The sequence below is a fragment of the Myotis lucifugus genome, unplaced genomic scaffold, assembly GCF_000147115.1.
Source record: "Myotis lucifugus unplaced genomic scaffold, Myoluc2.0 scaffold_3, whole genome shotgun sequence".
Taxonomy (NCBI): domain Eukaryota; kingdom Metazoa; phylum Chordata; class Mammalia; order Chiroptera; family Vespertilionidae; genus Myotis; species Myotis lucifugus.
This window is the reverse complement of record NW_005871051.1, coordinates 30450444-30474034: the sequence shown is the minus strand read 5'-3', so window position 1 is coordinate 30474034 and position 23591 is coordinate 30450444. Positions and strand designations below refer to the sequence as shown.

The 23591-nt window shown below is 48.0% G+C and overlaps 1 protein-coding gene across 1 annotated transcript in view; it reads left to right on the top strand.

Annotated features, from left to right (window-relative positions):
• Positions 1–14192, top strand: part of COL6A3 (collagen type VI alpha 3 chain) — a 74261-nt gene extending 60069 nt beyond the window's left edge. The window contains exons 35-41 of the mRNA XM_023759210.1: positions 106–804; positions 2367–2469; positions 5025–5494; positions 6951–7214; positions 8191–8289; positions 12610–12774; positions 13517–14192. Coding sequence (XP_023614978.1) covers positions 106–804; positions 2367–2469; positions 5025–5494; positions 6951–7214; positions 8191–8289; positions 12610–12774; positions 13517–13557 — 1841 coding nt within the window. The 3' untranslated portion in view covers positions 13558–14192. The remainder of the gene's footprint in view (positions 1–105; positions 805–2366; positions 2470–5024; positions 5495–6950; positions 7215–8190; positions 8290–12609; positions 12775–13516) is intronic.
• Positions 14193–23591: the final 9399 nt, after the last annotated feature.

Below are 23591 nucleotides of genomic sequence, written 5' to 3'. Positions count from 1 at the left end.
ACTGTTACATTCTGTGACAGTTTCAGCTGTCCGGGCTCCCAGCAGATTGATTGGTCATATCTTGCTGCGGAGCCCAATATAAACGGCTGCCATGCTTCTTTCTAGACATCTGCAACATCGACCCATCCTGTGGATTCGGCAGCTGGAGGCCTTCTTTTAGGGACCGGCGAGCAGCAGGCAGCGATGTGGACATCGACATGGCTTTCATCTTAGATAGCTCTGAGTCCACCACCCTGTTCCAATTCAATGAGATGAAGAAATACATAGGGTACCTGGTCAGACAGCTGGACCTGAGCCCTGACCCCAAGGCTTCCCAACACTTTGCCCGAGTGGCCGTGGTGCAGCATGCACCCTATGAGTCCATGGGCAATGCCAGTGTGCCACCTGTAAAGGTAGAATTCTCCCTGACTGACTATGGCTCCAAGGAGAAGCTAATGGATGCCTTGGGCAACAGGATGGCACAGCTGCAGGGGACCAGGGCCTTAGGCCGTGCCGTTGACTACACCATAGATCATGTCTTTGAAAGTGCACCCAACCCACGAGACCTGAAAATTGTGGTTCTGATGCTGACAGGGGAGGTACAGAAGCAACAGCTGGAGGAGGCCCAGAGAGCCATCCTGCAGGCCAAATGCAAGGGCTACTTCTTTGTGATTCTGGGCATTGGCAGGAAGGTCAACGTCAAGGAGGTATACAGCTTCGCCAGCGAGCCAAGTGATGTCTTCTTCAAGCTTGTGGATAAGTCCACTGAGCTCAACGAGGAGCCTCTCATGCGCTTTGGGAGGCTGTTGCCGTCCTTTGTCAGCAGTAAGTCCTGAGTCAGCATCGTGGGCCAAGCTTTCTGCCAGCCCACACCCTTGGGCAATGGGGGGGAGGGGCACAGGCATGGCAAAGACAACTAGTGTAATGATGTTTAGTTTTTCATTCATTCAACAGGTAGGTATCAACACCCACAAGTCCCAGGACACTTTAAGTTGCCAGGGTTGGCAGTGAGCACACAGACAGAGACCCTGTCCTTGTTCACTTGTTTATTCAACCAAGTTCCATTGAGCACCTCCCGGCCATAGACAGTGTCCCTGAGAGTTTATAGTCTAGATGGCAGTTGGGTCAAGTGCACATTTATTGTGCATGATGTAATATCACGGCATGTCACAGAGAAGTATATCTTGATCAGGCTCATGGAAGCTTCTAGAAGAACTTGCCACCAACCCCGTCCTTGGAAACCTCTGGGTCTTTGCTGATGTGGCTCCCCCAGAGTGCCCTCCACCTCTGCTTCAGCAGCAATTCCACATTCATCTTCCAAACTCACCTCCAGTTGCCCCTGCTCACCAAGGATGCTCCCCACTCCCAAGGCTTACTTGTTGTTAATCTGGATGCCACACTTACTGCATCTATCGCATGGCCCATTGGTCATTCATTGATGGGTTTATGATCACAGAGGACTTCATGGTCCAGGAGAAAGTGTTCCTTTTTTTAAAAAAATATATTTTTATTTATTTCAGAGAGGAAGGAAGAGGGAGAGAGAGATAGAAACATCAATGATGAGAGAGAATCATTGATCGACTGCCTCCTGCATGCCCCCCACTGGGGATCGAGCCTGCAACCTGGGCATTTCCCCTTGACTGGAATCAAACCTGGGACCCTTCAGTCCTCAGGCCGATGCTCTATCCCACCGAACCAAAAGGCTAAGGCGAGAAGTGTTTCATTCACTGTGTTCCGTTGAGCCTGGCACAGTGCTGGGCCCAGAGTTGTCACAGGAAGATACACTGTATTTAACATATGAGAGAGATGTATAAAGTATGAATAAACATGCATATATGGAGAGTTTATCATTTAAGGTAAATCATTTAAGGTAAAACAGCATTCACTTTTGTGAAGCCTGTGCCCCAAAAGTTTTAGGGGAGAACCTATGAAACAAAGGTAAAGCAGCAAGTTCACCCAGGCCATTGTCACTAACTTCAGAAGATGGGAAAAACAAAAACAAAAATCTTGTTTAACACAGCATTGAGAAAATATTAAAAGTAAATTGGTTATAGTTTGATGTTTGAGGGTTTGGAACTGTTAAGTTCTGCACTTCAGTTTTCTCTTATTCCTGTCTTCCTAATCACATTGAGTAAATATAATCTTTAACCAAATCACCCAAATATTGCTAAATACAAGATATTGGCTTAATATGTTTTATGGATCAAACACCATTATACTTAATGTTTAAAACTCACTGGACTTAACTTGTCTGGAAGAATTAATTAAGTCAACAAATATTTATGGACTGAATACCATGTGATTCATTGAGCTCATTAGCATATTAATTTTAATTTGCAAGGGATTTGCATACACTTAACATATTTTTTTTTCCTATTTCTCTCTAGGTGAAAATGCTTTTTACTTGTCCCCTGATATCAGGAAACAGTGCAGTTGGTTTCAAGGGGACCAACCGGCAAAGACTCCTGTGAAATTTGGTCACAAACAAGTGTAAGTGATTATAATAATTGTCCCACAAATTACAGTGCTAGGGGAAATGCCGAGGTCCTCCAAGGACTAACATTATGGGGGGAAGACATAAAAATTCAGAAAATGTGACTTCCCTAAGGTCACATAGGACATTCTTTTAGAACAGGGGTGGGGAATGTCCGGCCCATGGGCCATATCATTTGGTCTGGTCCTGCCAAGGAAATTTCAGGTGGAACTTGAAATTCAACAAATCTCGGACCTTTTGTCATAGCAGCATAATTTTTAAGTTGAAAATTTTATATGGCTGAAGAATGATGTTATAAATATCTAAATGACCCTTGGCAGAAAAAAGGTTTCCCACCCCCGTTTTAGAAGAATCTGTTGTATCTGTTAGCTTTTGCTGCATAACAAATGACCCCAAACTTAGTGGCTTAAAACAACAATATTTTCTAATTTGCAATTCTTTGGGTTAGCAATTTTTGCCTGGGATCAGCTGGGCAGTTCTTCTGGCATCTACTGGGCTCACTTATATGCTTGTGGTCAGCTACTCATCAGCTGTGGGCTGGTGGTGCAGTGTGGTCTCAGCTGGACGGCTCACCTCTGCTCCACAAGGTCTCTCATTCTCTGTGGGGAAGACTGGGTTTGTCCACAGGTGACAGGGCAGGGTCATGAGAGAAGGCGGAAGTGTGCAAGACCTCTTGGGGCCTGGGCTAAGATTGGCTCACTGTCACCTCTGCCACATTCTTTTGGTCAAAGCATGTCCAGAGGCCAGCCTTGCTAGATTTGAGGGTGGGAGCTGGACTTGGTGGGAGGACCTGCCACATCACATTGCAGGGCATGGGTACAGTGGGGTGGGCAGTTGAGTCCCTGTGTCCAAGCGATCAACCATCTCGGGTGTGAAATCATTTCCTGTAGAAGGACTGGATACCTTCAGGAAAGAATGGACTCCAGATCTTCTTAAAATGATTAATGCTGTAATCACACAGGTAATGGTGGTAGCAAGTGGAGGCAATGTGCATGCTCCATAACGAAGGCTAATGAGAGGGTTGGGAGATGGTAGGGACTGTGGTACCCACAGTGATGCTGGCCACCTGGCACATGCTCAGTGACTGTATGCCCAGCTCCATCTGTGGTGCCAACTCCAGGAGCAGACGGGAGAGCAGTGTGGCTGTGCGACAGAGAGCCTGGTGAGGGGAATGTGGTGGCAGGACCGAGCGCAGCAATGTGCCATCGATTGGTACCCTTCAAGAGAATGCGACAGTGTGCCATACTCTAGGGGAGGAGGGGGTTCTGACTATGGCACCCAGATGATGTGTGGATTCGGATTATCCTTGAAATAGGAATGTCTGTCTTACTCCCGCTGACCTCCAGGGTGGGGAGAGAGAGCCCACCTCTTCCTCCTACATGCCCTTCTCTCCATTACCCCTTACGTCCCTCAGCTCTTGCTTTTGTCCCCAGAGGGGATGCTTCAGATCTCAGGCTCGTTAGTTGAGAATCATTACTAAAGCAGCCATGGCCCTTTTCTGGTGCTATGGTACTACCCTGTTGATCTTGGTCCATAGGTTCTCTTTTTCTAGCCTTAATTACCTTTATAATTCCTCTAGAACAGTGGTTCTCAACCTTCCTAATGCTGCGACCCTTTAATACAGTCCCTCATGTTGTGGTGATCCCCAATTTCATTGTTACAAATTGAACATAATTAAAGCATAGTGATTAATCACAAAAACAATATGTAATTATATATGTGTTTTCCGATGGTCTTAAGCAACCCCTGTGAAAGTGTCATTTGACCCCCAAAGGGGTCGCGACCCACAGGTTGAGAACCGCTGCTCTAGAACATTCCCAAAAGTTGGATCAACCTTATCCAGGAAAACAAAATAAACAAATCTAATATCTGAATTTGTATAACAATTTGAAAATATACTGCATATGACATGTAGTGTGATATATCTATAACAAATGTTCATGTCAGGGCAAGAAATGATCAAGGGGTGGGTCTGTGCCCCTGTGTGTTTAATTATGTTGCTGTTTTCTTTGGTGACTTGAATAGAACAATAAATTATAAAAAATAATCAAAACAAAATCACACATACAAAACTTAATACAAACTAAAATGCACAATGAGCCTGGGAGTGAAAGCATACACCGACTTTATAATTTTCCAGTTCAACACAGCATTTTGCTGAGTGGACACTTTTTTATAATCAGAGCAGCTATTAACTGATTATTATTGTTAGCAATAAGAATAATTACCATCCTTTCAATATTTATTGTCTCTTTACTCTCACCCTGCTTTTATTTGATAAATTGAAGAGATGTCAGATGTATTAATAGTACAATAGATGCTTCATTTTTAGTGATTATTATTTTCCATGCTGTTCAGTATGTTCTCTGTGGCACAGATTCTATAGAGAAGGGATTTGAGATGTGCAGGCCTATATGTAATACATAGAACGACTGCATGCATTTAATACAACAGTATGCTCTGCATAGCTCACTAGGGCATGTCTCTGTCCATTTTAGATAGCGGGCAAAACTATAGATGGGTTGAAGCAAAATTTAATTTGTTTTAACAGAAACACACCAAATAATGTTACTTCAAGTCCTACATCCAAACCAGTGGCCGTGGTCAACCTGCCGGCCTCAAAGCCGGCTGCCTCAAGACCTGCAGCTGCAAGACCTGTGCCTGCCAAGCCTGAGGCCTCAAAGGTGGCCACAGTCAGACCTGCAGTGGCCGCAAAGCCCGTGGCAGCAGCAAAACCAGTGGCAGGAGCAAAACCGGTAGCAGGAGCAAAACCGGTGGCAGCAACAGCAAAGCCAGTGGCAGCAGCAAAGCCGGTGGCAGCAACAGTAAAGCCAGTGGCAGCAGCAAAGCCGGTGGCAGCAGCAAAACCGGTGGCAGAAACAGCAAAGCCGGTGGCAGCAGCAAAGCCAGCAGCTGCAAGACCCCCTGCTGTTACCAAACCAGTGGCAGCAAAGCCTGAGGCCCCCAAGCCCCAGGCAGCCAGGCCGGCCACTACCAAGCCAGCCACTGCGAAGCCCGCGGGTAAGCAAGCTGCTGGGAGGGCTGCCCCCTGACACCCACCTGTCCTGTGTCCAGGGCAGGTCCCTCAAAGCCTGTTTACAAAGCCATTGAAATACAGTCACTGATCAGGGTTTTATACATCTGGGTGATTTGTATGTCTAAAAGGTGCTGGTAAGAGCAGGGAATTGTCAAAACATGGCCTGTTTTCTATATTAGAAAGAGATCTCTCACTACATGTGAGGCTGGTGAGCTCCATGCCGAACAGGCAAAAGGGCTCTCCCGCTTCCCCCACTCCCACCCGAGCCCACACCTGTTTGTTCTCTCTGGGAAGTTCACAGGTGGGCATGACCCCTCTCTCCTGGAAACCCAGATCTTAAGCAAAAGGGATGAGTTCTAAGCAGAAGTAGAGTTTGGGGCCCCATTTAGGGAGTGAGAGCGAAAGAAAAAGCCTGTTGTCGGCTCTTGAGCCATGGGCTGTGCTTGGATTCTGGAGCCAGACCTGCCTCCCATACGATACGACTCCAGGAGATCTGCAAGGAGTTTCATGATTGCGGACTTTGTCCTGCTGCCAAGCACATACCCATAGAAAAGAGGCCCCTCGCTGCCTGGTGGTTAGCTCAGCAACCTGGACAGTCAGCCACCCCACAGGCTGAGCCTTGTGCCAGGCCTGTCCATGGGAAAAGCAGGCTCCAGCCTGAAGGAGAAATCGAGGGGAGGGGAGCCATGAGGCCCAGAGGGTGTTATTTTATTTTTTCCTCAAAAAAGATGTTAGAAGATACTTACAGTGGTTCTCAACCTTCCTAATGCCACGACCCTTTAATACAGTTCCTCATGTTGTGGTGACCCCCAACCATAAAATTATTTTCGTTGCGACTTCATAACTATAATTTTGCTACTGTTATGAATTGTAATGTAAATATCTGATATGGAGGATGTATTTTCATTGTTCACGCCCCACAGGTTGAGAACCTCTGGGAGTATCACAAGCTATATAGAAAGGTGAGGGCAGAATGCATGTGCTCTTACAAAGGTCATGGAAGTAGTCTTCATGTTATGTACAGAGAGCAGAGATTCCTTTAGAAGAATTTCATGTCATGCCCTAAGGTTTCATGACTCAATATATTTAAAATCCTGGGGTTCACACCATAGTGAACACATTTCAGATAGCACATGGGACCATGAATTTTCATAGTATCCTTTAGTAAGAGAGATTGTCAGAAGGAAAAAGAGGGAGTTATGTACTTTGCTGATGGATAACGCAAGTTTTAATTACTATGAATCATTTCACATCTCATCTACATTGGTAGAAGATCAATATTTCCCAGGAACATGAGCAAGAAACTGGGTCCCTGCCTCACCTCGCTTTCTGGTCAACTGTCTACTGATACATATCTCTCAGCTTTCGTCTCTTGCCTGCCTGTTTCCGTCACCTGGAGTTTTATTTATCTGTCCCCACACTGTGTTTGGTCTTTTCTAGTCAAGGCTGCCCGAGAGGTCCAGGTGCTGGAGATCACCGAGAACAGCGCCAAACTCCACTGGGAGAGGCCGGAGCCCCCCAGCCCTTACTTTTACGACCTCACCGTTACCTCGGCCCATGACCAGTCCCTAGTTCTGAAGCAGAACCTCACGGTCACGGACCGCGCCATCGGGGGCCTGCAAGCTGGGCACACGTACCATGTGGTGGTGGTCTGCTACCTGAGGTCTCAGGTTAAGGCCATCTACCGTGGAAGTTTCAGTACAAGTGAGTACGGGGTCCATTTAAGAAAAGTTGGTACCTGGCTTGTACATGAATGTCGACAGGACATACAGGGAACAATTCATATTCATTGAATCTGTTCTGAAATAACAAGGCTAAAACAAAATCCTTTATAAACAAATGAATGGAAGATGGGGTTCCTTGTGACCTGTTTCCCTGCCTTTGGGGTCCTGGAAGAAACCAGATCCATTTGGCCTGGGTGCCGCCCTTCCCCTGCGAGAAAGAAATAGGCCCATGTAACCTGGCTGGGCTTGATGCCCATCACATCTGTGTTTCAGAAGCACATTTCCATGTTCAGTGAACAGAAAACACCACCAAAGGTCCCTGGCTCCTTAGGGAGTAACCAGCTGGGGGGCCACAGGCATCCTTGGCCACCGCAGAAAGGACCTCAGAGTTTCCCTCCCCTCCCCCGCATGCTCCGGCTCTGCCCTGGCCCTTCCACAGCCCCAAGGCCTGGCCTGCAGCTTCTCCAGCCTCTAAATTACTCATGCCCCACCTCCTCTCTAAGTTCTTCTTGTCCCCCACTTTCTTCCTGACCCTGGCTTCTCTGGGGTGTGGAGAGGGAGGCTCACATTCTTCCTCTTCTGGCCAGTGCTATTCAGATCAAAGAACTGTGCTCGAGGGAAGGGGATTCCCACCAGCCATCATGTAATCCATGAAGATAAAGAGTCCAAAGACCCTTCCACCCCAGGGATCTGTTTTCTCGGTTAGAAACAGAAGAGTTTACATTGGAAAATGAGAAGATTTGTTCAAACAGAGATTTGCTCTGTTTGCTTGTTGAGATGAATTGAACTAGCAGACAGCAGACATCAGGACTCTGTGTTTGGATTTCTTGGGTCCCTGTGTTTCAGCGGCCCACCCTTATCTTAATCCAGAGAGGCAAGCTTGCCTCATACCTCAAGATTCCCTGGTCCTTCAGTGTCTGCGTTACCTACGAGTTGCATGTGTTTTTCTTTTATAGGGGAAACTCAGCCTCCACCTCCACAACCAGCAAGGCCGGCCTCTAGTTCAACCTTCAATCTCATGGTGAGCACAGAACCGCTGGCTGAGAATGAAATAGGTGAGTTGTGAGAACATTCGGTCCATTAGCAGCACCAGTACGGCCTTCTCCCAAACAGTTACAGCCCTTGCATTTTGGATACTCTGTCACCTGCTGAGGTTCTAACGCTCAGCGCAGGATGACTTCTATGGGGAAAGTTCCATATCCACGTGGTGTGGCCCCGCATGGGCTCATTCTGCATATTCCAAGCTATCCCTGGAAACTTACCTTGCCCATCCCCAGGCTCTTGGAGAAAATTGGATGGGAGTTGCTTTGGGCGCTGCAGCCAGGAATCCACGTATTGTTTATCACTTTTCTCATATTGGGACTAGTGTGGATTTGTGTGGTCTATGATGCTACAACAAGTAGAGTGTCACTCATTCAGTGATCCAATCTAATAAAAAGTGCTCAGGCCCTAGCCAATTTGGCTCAGTGAATAGAGTGTCGGCCTGCAGACCAAAGGGTCCCAGGTTTGATTCCGGTCAAGGGTACGCACCTTGGTTGCAGACTCCTCCCCAGCCTGGGTCCTGGTCAGGGCTCATGCAGGAGGCAACCAACCGATGTGTTTCCCTCACATCGATGTTTCTCTCTATCTTTCCCTCTCTTTTGTGAAAATCAACTCTCCCTAAAAATCAATGGGAAAATATCTTTGGGTGAGGACTAACAACAACAACAACAACAACCATAAACTGCTCAGAGAGACACAAGACATGCAGATGAAGACCCATGGCAGACGGGTTTGGAAATGTCCCATGGGATTTGTGTTCTGGTCCCAATTTCCTAAGCACATACCTGGCTCGGTCTCTCATACCACTCTCTGTGTGCCCGAGCCAAGGGAGTGCACGTTTGACGTTTAACCAGGGACCAGCCGGGCATGTTCCTGGACTGGCCACTGTTCCTTGCTTCTTTTCCTGGCCAGTGGGACTCTCTCAGACCTGTAATCCCTCGCTGAGCAGAGCACGAGCTCCAGTCATTCACCCTCGAGGAACGGATGACGGACATAGTCGACATGCTTTGCTTTCGAGTGTTCTCCTAAAAGATGTTGCTACTAATATCCAAAGTCCAAATTCCATGTTTTATAGGCCCCAGAGCACAAGGTTTTCCTAAGAGTGGGGACAGTTCATTATTTTTCAGTGTGTTGGCCACAGTCAGGAGGAGGAAGGCGTAGCTTTTTCTGGTGTTTATTTCTGTACCTGACTATGATAAAAGGCGTTTGCTGGGGCCCAGCTGCTCGGTCCCATGCTGGACTTGAAAGCAGCTGTGCTTTCTCCATATGTATTGCATCGTCAGCAGCAACAGCACATCATTTTTTCAGTTATCTACCAGGATTCCTCATTTTACTCTTTTCACTGTAAGTTTTTAAGATGCTATTTGTTTCTCCATTTTACCATTTCTGTAGGGTCTGCAACCCTGTCTCGTCTGTGTTCAAATAAATAAAATTGGGTGGTTTCTGACTCCATACTTGGGAGTAGAGGCTTCTTGATTCTTTAATCTTTTCTAGTGAGAACCTTCTCTGTTGCTAGAATACATTATTCCATCAATGGACTTTCCCTATGTCCATGGATATGTGTCTATATCTATAATCTATATCTATGTCTATATTTACATTTACATGTATACATCTACATTGTTCCTCTCTCTCTCTCTCTCTCTCTCTCTCTCTCTCTCTCTCTCTCTCATCTATCTACTATCGATTCATATAGCCACAATCCATAATGACATGTAGCCTCAGTCATATAAGAAAGAAGGTAACTGAGTCAGTACAGGAACTGTGAAACTGTTGTGCACATATATGTATAATAAGGGAAATAAATGAACTACTTAGAGGACTGAAAAAATGTTTAGAATAGTTTGCCTCTGAAAACAAGTTTAGAAATTGGTCTGTGTTAGGGACAGTCACATTTTTCAAGCTCCTCAAATCTTTCTAATGGAAAAATTGATTGAAAAACAAGAAATTGTCTCCTCTGGATGTAAATGTATGGGAATGATTCAGGAGTTCAGGGCAGATTTTATAAAAACTTTTGATGTTATGATTTTCAACTCAAATGGAAAATAGTGGAAGTAGGAATGTGGAGTTGAGGGTGGGTTGGAGAAGAAAACTTAAGTTTCAACCCTTTGATTTCTGCTCATAAGCAGTTTTCTGAGTCCTGCATCAAGGGACCAGGGGAAGCCTGTGTCCCCTGCACTGGGCACCTGAGCTCCTAGCCACTCCAGCTCCACTCCCGAGTGACCTCCATGAGGCTTCCCCACAAGCTGCTTGAGCTGAGAGATGCCACAAAGAGCATATAGAAATCCCCCAAAGACACGGGTCAGGACAGATGGGATGATAATTTCAGAGTCACTGACATCTGTGTATATTGTTTCTCACCCATTGATAAGTTTACTCCTTAAAGAGTATGTGAAATATAAAATTTCTAGCAAATTCTGTGCTTCAGTGAGAGAAAAAGACTGGGTGTAAACTACGCAGCAATTTTGGAGATGTTTTTGGCTCTCTTATGTGTGGTCCAGAAGGGCCAAGAATATGTAAACAGTGTTTAGTTAATATAAACAGCACAATCTTTAAACAAGAATCTGGCTGGGCTGGTCATTTTCATTTTTTCTTTTTTTTTTTTAAAGACTGAGGCACGGATTCAGAAATAAGAGGGTGTTTTCAATCCAGATATTTGTCCCTTAGGTCTCCTCTCTCCCTGTGATAGAGAGAAAAGACTTTTTGAAATTGGGGCTTGTGTGGCTGTCAAGGCTCCCAGGAGTGTTTGGATGAATCTAAACCTCTGTCCTGCATTCTGATGAGCCATAATGGTCAAACCCAGGACCTGAATGTCCCTTCACCATCTCACATGGTGGGCTTCCCACCAAGTGATTCCCACCAGTGAAGACACAAGTTCCCGGGTTTGCTCAGATCGGGGCCCCGTGGGACTGATCCTCACGGGATTCTGAGCCTCAGTCCTGTGTACCTTGGGGTCTGGTCCATCATGTAGTAGACCCAGCTTTGGGTCTCTCCCTAAGGCTCCATTTTTCTTTCTTGACATCTGTCAGGACTGTGCATGCGGACCACCTCTGCTGGGGGCGGCCCGCACAGCTGTGGGTAAAAGCCCTGCGTGGGGAGGGCTGGTGAGTCAGGCAGTTGGCCACTCACGGAAACATGTGGCACCGTCCACGCCAGGGATCTTTGTGGAAAGGCTTACGTTTTCCAGACTCTCAGATAACAGTTGACATTAGTGCCTCTCTTTCCCAGCAGGACCTGCAGCTTGCCAGGAAGTCTGTAAACAGACGTTTCCCCGAGTGTGAGCGGGAGGTCCTCCCAGGCTCTGCGAGCGCGGCTTCAGCGGGCAGCTGGGCCGCATCAGGCGTGTGCACTCAAAATCAGCTTCCTTAACTGGACAAAGAATGCCCCTGCCTTCAGAGCAGCTTGGCTCTGCGGCGTTTTTGCTGTTGTGAATTTTACATCAGTGTCAACACATCCTTTTCCTTACTTGTTTAATTTGGCCGGTCACAAAGGCACTGGGCTACAGGCACACACACACATACACACATGCACACACGCATACACACACACACAGAGACAGACACATACATACACACTCAACGTACGTACATACACACACTCATAAGTTTTTCACTTTAGTTTTTATTTCCAATCTAGTTGGCCTGTAGTGAAATGGACAGCCTTATTTTTGAACTACATTCTGACAGTATTAGTTGTTGTTTTGCCAGGGAGTGGAACACTCCAAGGTTGGAAAACTCGGTTTCTTCTCTGAGGATTCAGTGGTGAGGGAATTGGAGAGTGGCGGACCCAGGGGTTGGAAAGGGAAACACAGCTCATTTTACCTTAAATCAGTGGTTCTTAACCTTGGCTGCACATTAGAATCATCTGGGAATCTTTTTAAAATGCTGATTTCTGGGCCCCATCCTCCGGAAATTCTGTTTCTTTGTTACTAATGTTGTGGCCTCACCCCATAACAAAGAAAACAGAATTTCTGGAGGATGAGGCCCAGAAATCAGGGATTTTAAAAAGATTCCCAGGTGATTCTAATGTGCAGCCAAGGTTGAGAATCACTGCCTTAAACTATCCAGTAATGAAGGAGAGCTGACATAGGGATTCCGAGTGCAGTTCATGGAGTCCTTTCGCCGGTACGATTGTATTTGTTGCTTACGAAGCTCTGGGTGGTTACAAAGCTCATTTGACAGAGGGGAAACTGAGGCTTGGGGAGCTGTGGGGAGTTTCCCCCTCACTCTTCTCTTTCTCCCTCCAGCAGCCTTGTGATGAGACCTTCAGCCCCTGGCACTGGGGATAGTCACCCATGGGCTCTAAGGATGTCTTTTCTCCTCTCGTTGTTAAAGATATCTGTAAGCTGCCCAAAGAAGAAGGAACCTGCAGAAATTTTGTGTTGAAATGGTACCACAACGCGCAGACCAAGACCTGTGGGAGGTTCTGGTACAGAGGGTGCGGCGGAAACGAGAACAGATTCGATTCACAGGAAGAATGCGAGAAGGTTTGCTCTCCTGGTAAGTGGCTTCCTTCTGTGTTTGTGGTGTTCTAAATAAGATAAGAGACCCAGGGCAGTAATTCACCTTTTCAAGATATTTGAATTGAAATAATTATGGTAGATATGAAGCAAAAGATAGATTGTATCTTCAGATGAGGGAGATATTCAAATAAAGCATGTGAAAGGAACTTTCTGAATGATTAATATTTCTTAAATACTTCCTCATATCCTCATATTTTTGTCAATGAAGAAACACATGGCCAATTACTCCGCACTACTGGAAACGTAACGAAGTCCCTGTTATTTATAAAATATTGTAATAAACATGATTATTAGGGAAATAGTATAACAAACAATTATGGATAACACCAAAGATAACTAATCCCATCTGCTTATCTTTAAGTAATTGTGCTTCCTCTAAGCAATATTGATCTTGGGGCCACCCGAAATCTCCATTACGTTGGACGATTCGATTGGTAATAAAACAGGCCATCTTCACCCAGAGCCTGGGCCCATGTCACGAAGGTGGCAGGGGTGGGTGTTCAGTTTGCATAAAGACGTGGCCAGGGGTGCAGGCGAGAGAAGGTTCAGCTTGAAGGAGAGCCCCCATCCTCAGGCCTAGAAGCCCTGGGGAGCCAGGGAAGGCTTTGAGCAGGACAGTGAGCGGTGGGTGATGAAAACCAGAGGCTGTGGGATCATTTCATGTCAGTAATATGGCTTTTCCTCCTCTCTGTCTGCCCGCCCCATCTGTCGATGCTCAGGGCTTGTCAACCCCAAAGTCATGGCTGTGATCGGGACCTAAGCATGGCCGACCAGGGACACGTACCTCTTGAAGAAGAAGGAGTCAGCCATGTCCAAGCCGTCTTCATAGAAGCTCCGGGTATTGATTCCCTGGCACCGTACCATTTCATGCTTTGATTTACACTCGAACTTGGGGAGCCGTCTGCCGCACGACCTATCAACATGGTGCTAGTGTGCCTGTGGGCCCACGCTCTGGTCCCCAGGCAGTGACCACGTATACTTTGAACGTGTGTAATAGCCACTGCTGGTGTCTATGTGAACATGTCTAAACATTCAAATCCCCTCTGCAGTTTCATGTTCTGCCTGTTCCAGGCAAACATAAGATCTAGAAAATAGCCCCCAACTTCACAGCTACTCTCTATCCTTCCGCTTGGTTCGTCTTTTTCCCTCCCAGTTAAGCATGACTTTAGATGGATAGCCTGTCCTGGCGAATAAACAACTACCCAATGTTTCCATTTTTCTCCCCAAATCCTGGATTAGAGTCCAAGAGAATTTTCTTTTTCTAAAGCCTCTAACAAACCATCTGGTTGGAAGGAAGCAGACTCTCTTAATCTCTGTGCACTGCTACGGGACCAATGCCTCCATTAAAGAATGAAAAGAAAGTCATAATAGAGAATATTTTTGGCATTCCTCTAATGTTGTGTTTTTTGTTTATTTTTTGGTGCAGGGGTGGGTGGGGTCTAATTTTAATTTTAAAGTGTTTAGGAAATTTATACAAAGAAACTTTTTAATAAAGTATATGGAAAGTGTCTTGGGTTTGGTGTTATTTGCTGTCTTGTTTCTAGAATCACCCCAAGGCCAGGCTGGTGGTCCTGAGTACCACCCTTCTGTTTCCAGTGGAGGGGGCTAGAGAGCTCTCTGAGACAGTGTACGAGACCAGCTGGGTCCGACCCAGGGCTCCAGCACCCCAAGACCACCTGGACCACATTCCTGGCTTAGGACTCGTGCAGTCTTTCTGGTCTTAAGAATCAGGCTGGCACCCTCTCCTCTAACTTCTGGTGGGGCCCCAGAGCCTTGGCCTCCTTCTTGGCCTCTTTTGGTTGGTTTGCTCCCCTTTTTATCCCCCACCAGTAGCTGAGAGATGATGTCCAGCTGGCCCAGGGCACCCCATCCCTTTTCTGGAGTCTCAAGGAGAAAGCAGAATGTCTTTCAATTTCTTCCTTAGAGACCTTTGTCTCCTCCTGTCTTCAGAAATAACACAAGAAGCGAACAAATGCAACGTTAGGTGGTCCCTGCATTCCAGGGAGAAAGGGGACAGGATTTGTTTGAGAACATGTCTCCCCTGGTAGACAGAGCTCCCGGGACCTGGGTGTGGGCAGAGCTGCTGTATGGGAGATCCGGAGTGAATCTGTCAGTTATTCTATTGAGAAGGGAGCTGGGAGGAGAGAGTGTGTCGAGCTGGGGACAGGAGAGAAGACCGGGGACCACAGACACCACTCCCTGCATTCGTCACCCAGATTCCTAAGTTCTCACAGTGCCCTCCAGGTGAGCGCACCTGCACAGGACTGGCGGAAAAGCCAGTCCGTGTGGGAGAGAGTCACAGCGCATTGACCAGTGGAAGGAGGACACCTCTGCTGGGAATTGCAGGAACCTGGGGGAGCACTCAGGCCTCCACGGTCCATGACATCAGGGATTTGATTTTACCCGCATCCCATGGCGACTGAGAGGACCTGGTAGGACATCAGGGCAGCTTCAGGGGAAATGCAGAGCTCTGGGGACTCCTTAGAAGCTCCCACAGTCAGGAGGGCCTGGACCACCTCTGTCCTCTAGATAATGCCAACCCTCCTAACTTTCGAAGGGCCTCATTTGTAGCATGAGACCAACCCAGTGGACCGACAAAGAGCCCAGTGGGGTCATGAATTCCCTTCAGATGGATACTGGCCCTGGGTGGGAAACATGCGTTCTGGGACCTTCTCAGCGACAGCCACCCAAATTCTCCAGCCCCACAGGAACAGCCCCTTCCACCTGAATGTGCGTGTGCACCTCCCCTCGGGCTCACCCAAGTCCATCCCATTGGAACAAGGGCACGCTTGTAGAGGGGCCAGGGAAAGGAGTGTCCCTGGTGCACTGGGGTGCGGGTCGGGGGGTGGGGCATAGCAGGAAAGAGTCTATCTGTTTGCTCGGGCTCCACAACCAAGTACTACAAACTGGGTAGCTTCCAACAACAGGCATTTCCTCTCTCACAGTTCTGGAGGCTGGAAGTCCAAAATCAAGGTGTTGGCAGGGCCGAGCTACCCTAAAATCTGCAGGGGAACTTCTCCTTGCCTCTTCCTACCTTTTGGTAATTTCTTGGGTTGCCGCCACAAGCCTCCCATCTCTGCCTGTGTCTTCACGTGGCTTCTTCCTGTGTCTTTGCCTTTACAAGGCCGTCTTCTTACATTGGATGAGGGACCCACCCTATTCCAGTGTGACCTCACCTTAACTAATTCTATCTGCCATGTATTTCCAAATAAGGTCGCATCTTGAGGTGCTAGGGGCTAGAACTTCAGCACATGTTTTTATTGGGGGACACAGTTCAACCCCCAGCAGAGTCTCTGCATTTCCAGTACCTGCTCCCGACTCTGGTATGTGGGCACACTGCTGACAGCTCGACAGCAGCTCCAGTGAAGACCCTTCAGCCGAATTCTGTCACTTCTCAGTCATGCTGGTTATTAAAAGCATCCCTACTGGACCTTGAGGGGTCCTGTTCATTTTCGAACTTCAATCCTAAATACTCTACAAAGCCTTTTCCCTGCCCGCAGTGCAGGCTGGACTCGTGGCCGTGGAGGGGGTTTGCAAGCCTCTGTATCCTCCAGGCTGGTAGAGTTCTGCACTGGAGCTCCTAACTGGACTCCTGGGGCAAAGCTGGGGTTGACCTTCTGTTGGTGGGTGCTGCTCTCTCACCCTGCCTGCCCTGGGCTCCCTTCTGCAGCAGGCCCCCATGCTGCCCCTCTCAGGCATATATCGATTCCCTGGCAGCATCTGTGGGTACTCTCTTGGGCAATCTGGCTTGTGAACCTCCTCCTCCCCTCTTTGGAGCTCCCTGTTGGGGGAATCCCTCCTCACAGGCTCTTGGTGCTGGGTGTCTTTATCCAGTAGATCACCCTCTTGGGGGACAATGTAATCAAGTTGGCTCAAGTCCAGCTGCCCTCTTGGGTCACTTAATCCACAGGAAACTCATGACCTTGCCACATCAACTAGTCTCCCCATTCAACCACTGAGCTCCTCCCACAGGTCCAGTGGTCAGGCACACGGTCAGCTGGTCTCAGCCACTGCCCTGGTGGTGGTGGTGACCACTCCCCCAACTTGGAGTGCTTCTCTGAGGGTTTTGTCTTCAAGGAAGGGCCAGTTGAGTGCCCCTTGCTGCTGCCACTGGCAGTGAGTTCCCTGACTTCCCCATGGGAGGGGAGAGAAGAGTGTGGCTGCCTCAGAGATGCTGCGTTGCCCTCCGAAGGTCGCTGTGACCTTGTCCTGATTCTCTTCTATTGCAGTGGTGACTGTGTGTGCTCAGTGCAGTGTGCTTAGAGCAGGGCCCTCGGTGTCACCTCTGGGCAGACAGGACCCAGCAGGCACCCAAAACCAGCCTTGTGCAGGAACTTAATAATCAGAGAGCTCTGGGCCCCAATCCCCTATCGATGGGCTCAACACTGCACTCCATGCCCCTAATTCTCCCAGAAGGAAAACTGCATCACCAAGGCACCTCAATAGTGCATGTGAATCTGCCTTCACCATACATTAGTGAGAAGTGGGTGTCTTATTGACGAGTCCTTGAGGGGACAGCAGGGAAGGACTGACTTCATACAAATGCCCTTTAACAAACTGTCTCAGCCCCACAGCTGCTCACATCTCCTCCTCCTCTTCCCCCCAGCAGCTGCCTAAAATCCCCTCCATCCTCACAGCTGCCCAGGCCATCCCCGGGCGGGTGTGGGCGCTTCAACCAGGAAAACAAAAGCCCAGGAGATGGCAGCACGGTGGGCGTCTTGCTTCCTGCCCAGTTCACATAAAATCTATCCACCACCCCCCATTAAAATAATTAGCTTTACGTACAATAAAGTGCATCTGCTTATGTGTACTGTTTGATGAATTTTGACAAATAAATGTTTTGTAACCCTCACCACTCATGACGTGAAACATCTCTGACAACCCATATGGCAATGTGTGTAAAGAGCATTGAATGTTTTTATAGCTTTTCTCCTCAGTGCATTACATGTAGAAATTTATCTCAAAGAAATAACCGGAGATGTATGAAGATTTATGTTCAAGGATATTCAATCTGTCATTATTTGCAATGACAAAGAGAATTAGAGATTATCAAAATGGCCAACAAGAGGAGGATATTTAAATACATCATGCTTCACCAACAAAAGAAAAAGATGGGTAGCCATTGTTTACCCCATAAGTTGGTAAATGGTTCATGTAATTACTGTGGTCCCCTACCCACAGAGACACACTCCAACACCCCCAGTAGATGCCTAAAATCATGGAGAATACCAAATCCTATATATATACTAAGTTTTTTTCCTTTACTGCATACCTATGATAAAGTTTAATTTATAAATTGGGCACAGTAAGAGAGTTGCAACAATGATTATAAGATAGAACTGTAAAAATGTTATGTAAATGTGGTCTTTCTTTTTGAAAATATCTTATTGTGCTGAAAGCACTCTTCTTGTGAAGATGTGAGATGATACATGCATACATGATGATGAGATGAAGTGAGGTACTCAGAACCATGCGCAACTTCAAACTTCAAGAACTGTTTATTTCTAAAATTTTCCATTTCATGTTTTTGGACCATAGTTGACCACAGATAACTGAAACTGTGGAAAGGGAAACCCTGGATAACGAGAGACTACTATAACCAGTCAATGTTTATGATAGAATGTTAAAAAATACAAATCTGTATATTTAATATGATAATTTCATTCATATGTATGTACATGCACACACAAATAATATGTTTCTCTTTTGCAAAGACAAATACTGCAAGGAAATACAACAAAATTCAAGCTGTGACTATTTCTGGTGATGTGATTTAAAAGTTCTTTAAATGTTCCCACACTTAATTTTTTTCAAAACTAAACATGTTACCTCTATCAGTTATTTTAAATGTGACAATATTTTCATACACGAATTGCAGTACTTGTAAACTGAAATTGTGTTTTAGTCTGTGTTGTATGAATGTACTTAACCATTAATTCATTCACTTGTTCATTCATTCACTCATATATTCATTCATTCACTCATTCCTTTGTCCACATGTTTGTTGACTATATCATGTGCTAGACACAGGTCTGGGCACTGGAAATGCAGTCCTCCTGGAACTGAGGTAGGTGGGGAACAGGACAACACCAATACATCTGTGAATGTTAGGAGGGAGGAGCTGTAGCATGTCCGCCTTTCCCATTGCCTTACACAGTGAGCAGGTGGAGCTCCCAAGCAAGAGGAAGCCTGGACTTCAGGAGAGCTCTGGGGGACACGTGCCACCTGTGGCCACACCTCACACGCTCGCCCAGGATGTGCAGGGCAGGGGACTGCTGGAGGGAAGGTGGCTGTTGTCAGAACCCCACTCAGCCACAAGGACACGCCCACCGCTGCTTCCCCGGCAGCTACAGGGCTTTCACTCCCCTTTCTAGACCTTTACAAAGCTGCTTTCACCCCAGTGTTGGCTACGCAATGGACTGGAGGAGTGGCCAATGGGTTCAGCTACCCCAGATTTCCAATTTTACATGAAGGTCCCATTTCCACGTGGGTCTGTTTGTTCAATAGACACAGTTGGTGATATTAATTCACTTGACAGATACCGAGCACATGGTATGTGCTACTCGGCTTTTGGGGTAAATTAAACCAGAGGGTCTTACATTCTCATGGTGGGAGGCAGCTGAAGGGTAAGGAATGTGATGAAGAAGCAAATGACGTGTTGCTCTGGGTGATGACAACGGCTGTGGGACAGGGAAGGTGAGGCTGACAGTGCTGTGGTCAGCGGCCATCAAATTTTAATAGCGTGACCATCCTTGTTGTTGAGAAGGCTACTTTGGAGAAACACACGAAGACAGTGAGGGAGGCAGCCAAGCGGAGAGCTGGGGGGAGAGCTGTGGTCAGACAGGACCCCAAGAGCAGGGAGCAGGAGTGTGCCCCCAATGGAGGAGGAGCTCTAAAGATGGAGGGAGGGCCAGAGGGGTCGTTGGTGGCCAGGTAGGCAAGCCATCCTTCAGCGGCTTGCTCCAGATGACTGACGTGATCTTCTGTGAGTGTGGAAGGATCCCTGGCTGCCGTGCGTGCACCAGATGCCAGAGCAGCGAGGCGATGACACCGCGATGAGGCGGTGGCAGAAATTTAGGTGAGAGGTGGCAGCGGCCAAGACCAGAGCAATAGCAGAGGAATGAAGTGTGTGCTCTGGGTATGTTTTGATCCAAAATACGCAAGAACTGATATCATTTTTGTGTCCTGTTCAGCTTTCCACATTTACTCCCACAAAGAAACTAAAAGCAAACCCCGAGTCAGCTGTCCTGACTCTGTGTTCAGCGAAACGTGGACTTCTGCCCTGAAAACTCTCCGACCGCCTTTGCCAGACCACGCCAGGGAATCCGAATCCTTCTCGAACACTGGCATGCCCCTGGCCCCAGTGTCCACCCAGTTCTTTCTGGGGAAGACTCAGAGAACTCCCAGCCTGGCTGGTGTGGAGGGTGGCTTGCCAGTAAAGAACACCCGTTTTGGATTTTGTGAACAAGTATTCAACTTCTCCTGGGGTAAGACCCTGAGGTTTTGGGCTGTTGTAGCAGCCGGTGTGACCTCAGTCCACACACTTCACCTTTGTCCAATAGCGGTTGTGTGTCAGGAGATGCATTAGGTGACTCACACGCTCCATGTCAGGCAGTGCTGTCTGGTAGCGGTCATGAATCTAGCTTCACAGATGGTGAAACAGAAGGTCAGAGTGTCCAGTTCACCCAGCTATGACCTACTGGAGGCTGTATCTGGGCAAATCACCACGACCCAGAGGCTGTCCCAGAGCTCCCAAGCATGGGTGAGTTCCTGCGGGACCCTCACTGACATTTCCCAGGGTCCTCGGACTGTTTCCCTGGAACAGATGTGAGTTATGGCTCTGTCTCCTCTCAGCACAAAGGGTGCCCTGCCCAGCATGTACCCAACTCCTTCTGTTCCTCTCAGGGGTCAGAGAGTCCCTCTGTCCTGCCCCTTCCAGTTTGCCCCCTTGCCTTTATCTGAAGGAGAAGCCAACGTCCTGGCTCATGTGTAGGGCTTGCAGAGGGCGGCCTGCTTGGGTCAAGTCATAGGGACATCTGTTAGGACTCAACCATTAGCACATTTCAGTCCTGTCATTGTCATCTTTGCTGGATTCGTGAACATAGGGCCTTCTACTCTCCTCCCCTCCCCACCACCCTTTACAACTTTCTACATAAAAAGTCAGAGTGAACGTGGATGGAAGCCAATATCCCGAAACCTCAAGGTCAGTTTTAAACTTCCTCCCCACAGTGACTCATTTTTAGGGATTAGTTCAGAGTTCCCTGCTGTTGGTTTTCCAGCTGAGCCTGGCTGCTCCTCAGGAGCCAGGTTCTCTGGTTCACTCATCTGGGTGCAGTTTCCGGAGACGCTGGCACTGCTGGTGGTGCCAGGTCGCTGGGCCACGTCCAGGGGCTGCCCCGGGGTCTGCTCCTTCTCCGACTTTAGTTCCCTGGTCTGAGCTTGCCTCTGCCTGTGCCTCCCGCCTTCCCTTGGAGCCAAAGTGCTGGTGGTGAGCTGCTCTGAGCCCCATCGGGGCCCTGGAGGTCTTCCTGTTTGTTGGGAACCAGGACTCCAGAGCTGGGCGCTGCTTCAGAGGTCCTGAGGCTCAGCCTGGAGTCAGTTCAAGGACCCCTTTCCACATCGTTCCCGATTCTGGGACCCACACACTAGGCATAAAATTGCCAAAAAGTAAAACTCCAAAGAAGGAGTATTTTAAAATCCAGTCCTTAGAGCCCAAAGATGTTTGGCTGTGGCTGATGGGAGACATCCGAGAAAGAAAAGGCCTCTGTGCATAGTGGGAACACCTGCCAAGTGACACTCAACCTGGACAACAGGTACAGTTTTCCTGTCTTTCATTGGAGATGTCTGCGAAGACCTTCAAGCCGCTGTTGCAAAAGTCCTCCAGTGGAAGGGACGTGGGCTTTGGCACAGGACAGCAGCCGTGCGTGTCTGCATTCCAGAGGAATGCTGAATGCAGTGTTCACACATTTTCCAGGAGAGTTAGAAACAGAAATAGCACCACACACACACACACACACACACACACACACACACACACACACACACTGGTGGAGCCTACTAGTATATCCCTGAGAAACAATATCTGTTTTTAAAGACTCAAACGAGTCCAGTGTGTCTGATAGGGTTCTGGTGCCAGGAGTTCCCGGTCATTTGTGGCCCAGCCTTCATGCGGGTTCCCTAACACCAGGTGCCGACTGAGTTTTGGTTGCAGATAGTTTGTTTAGGAAGAAATGAGGGAAGCACAAAAGAGGGAATGGAGAAGCAAGACAGAGAGAAGCTAACAGAAGATCATTAATGTTGAGCAGCAGTGGTGGCGGCCAACCCATGCTGCTGGGGACCCGTGGAATGGGAGGTAGTGTGACGAGGAGAGGGACCCTGGGTACCTTTTGACCCTGATCTTCTTGCTGGGGTTTCCCGGGGTGTTAGGTCCTCACACTTTCGGACTCCCTGCCCAGGCTGTTGCTAGAGAAGGTCCTTAGGTCAAGAAGCAGGGAGACATGGGCCCGTGAGGTAGAGAGCTGTTGCACACCTGGAACTTCTGCTGTGGCCACAGGTGAACTCTGAGGTGGGTTGAGGAGCACAGCACAGACAGCACTGCCTTCCAGCCTTTGGACATACACCCACAGAATTGAAGCAGAGACACAAGATTGAGATCCTGAGAGAGGGGAGTCTATAATAGACACTACACTCCTCGTTAGTCTGGTGGGGAGAAATGGAGATTAACGGACCGAGCAGATATTCTGAGCTCTGCCATGGCCGGCTGTAGGCCTACCGCTCCATCAGCTGGTGGTGGGGGGGGGCAGGGGGAGTTCAGAAAACTTTTTGTAAAGGACCCCCTGATGTCCAGCAGTCCAAAGGTGCAGAGAGAGCCATAGTGTCTGTGGTGTGAATTTTGGCTGTGGCTCTGGCTGCTCAGCTCCCTGATTCCTGTCCATTTTTGGAACTGAATCTGGTTTTCTAGTTTTCCCATTGTTGCTCTAAGATACTAAATATCCTTCCAATAAAATAACATCTGTCCTTGTTAACCAGAGTCATTTTGATCATTTGTAACCTAGAACCTTGACTGGAACACATTAAGTTTTTCAGTCACTCACCCAACAAACATCTGTTGAGCACCTCACCTGCTCCTGGTGTGGTATGAGGCGCTGTTCTGCAGGGTGAACGGGCACACTCCCTGCCCTCATGGACCTCGGTGGCAAGGGAGATGGGTGTCAAACACACAATGACCAAGGACGCTTCGGGGGGCAGAGAGGATCTGATGAGCTCCTGGGTGGTTAATAAGCTCACCAGATCCTCAAACCCAAAAGGCCAGGGAAACCAGCCATGGGACGACCTGAAGGGAGGGGACTCCAGCCTGAGAGAAGCACAGGGTCCCAGGCTTTTCTGAGCCTACGGTGTGGAGTCTGGGACAATGGAGAAAGGGCAGCATGACTGGTGTGGCCAGGCAAACAGGGCGGGGGTTAGGAACTGCAACACTGATGAGAAGATGCGGGATTAGACCAGGTGCTGGCCATGGGGAGGGAGAAAAGAGGATGACTTTAAACTTTCTTTGGAAGTAGAGACAATAGTATTGCTTCTGAATTAGACAGGGGGGTAAGCAATATAGTTAAATGGTTGATGATGTCTAGCGTGACGAGGAAAAATGGGGAAGGAATGGCATTTTGGCGTGCCATTTGCTTATTTTTAGAGGTGGGTGGGGTCATCAAGAATCTCTCCTGTGCTTTTTGATTTGGGAGGCCCGTGAACTTTCACGTGGTGAGATGGGAAGGCAGTGGAAGGTCAGGGGAAGGGTTG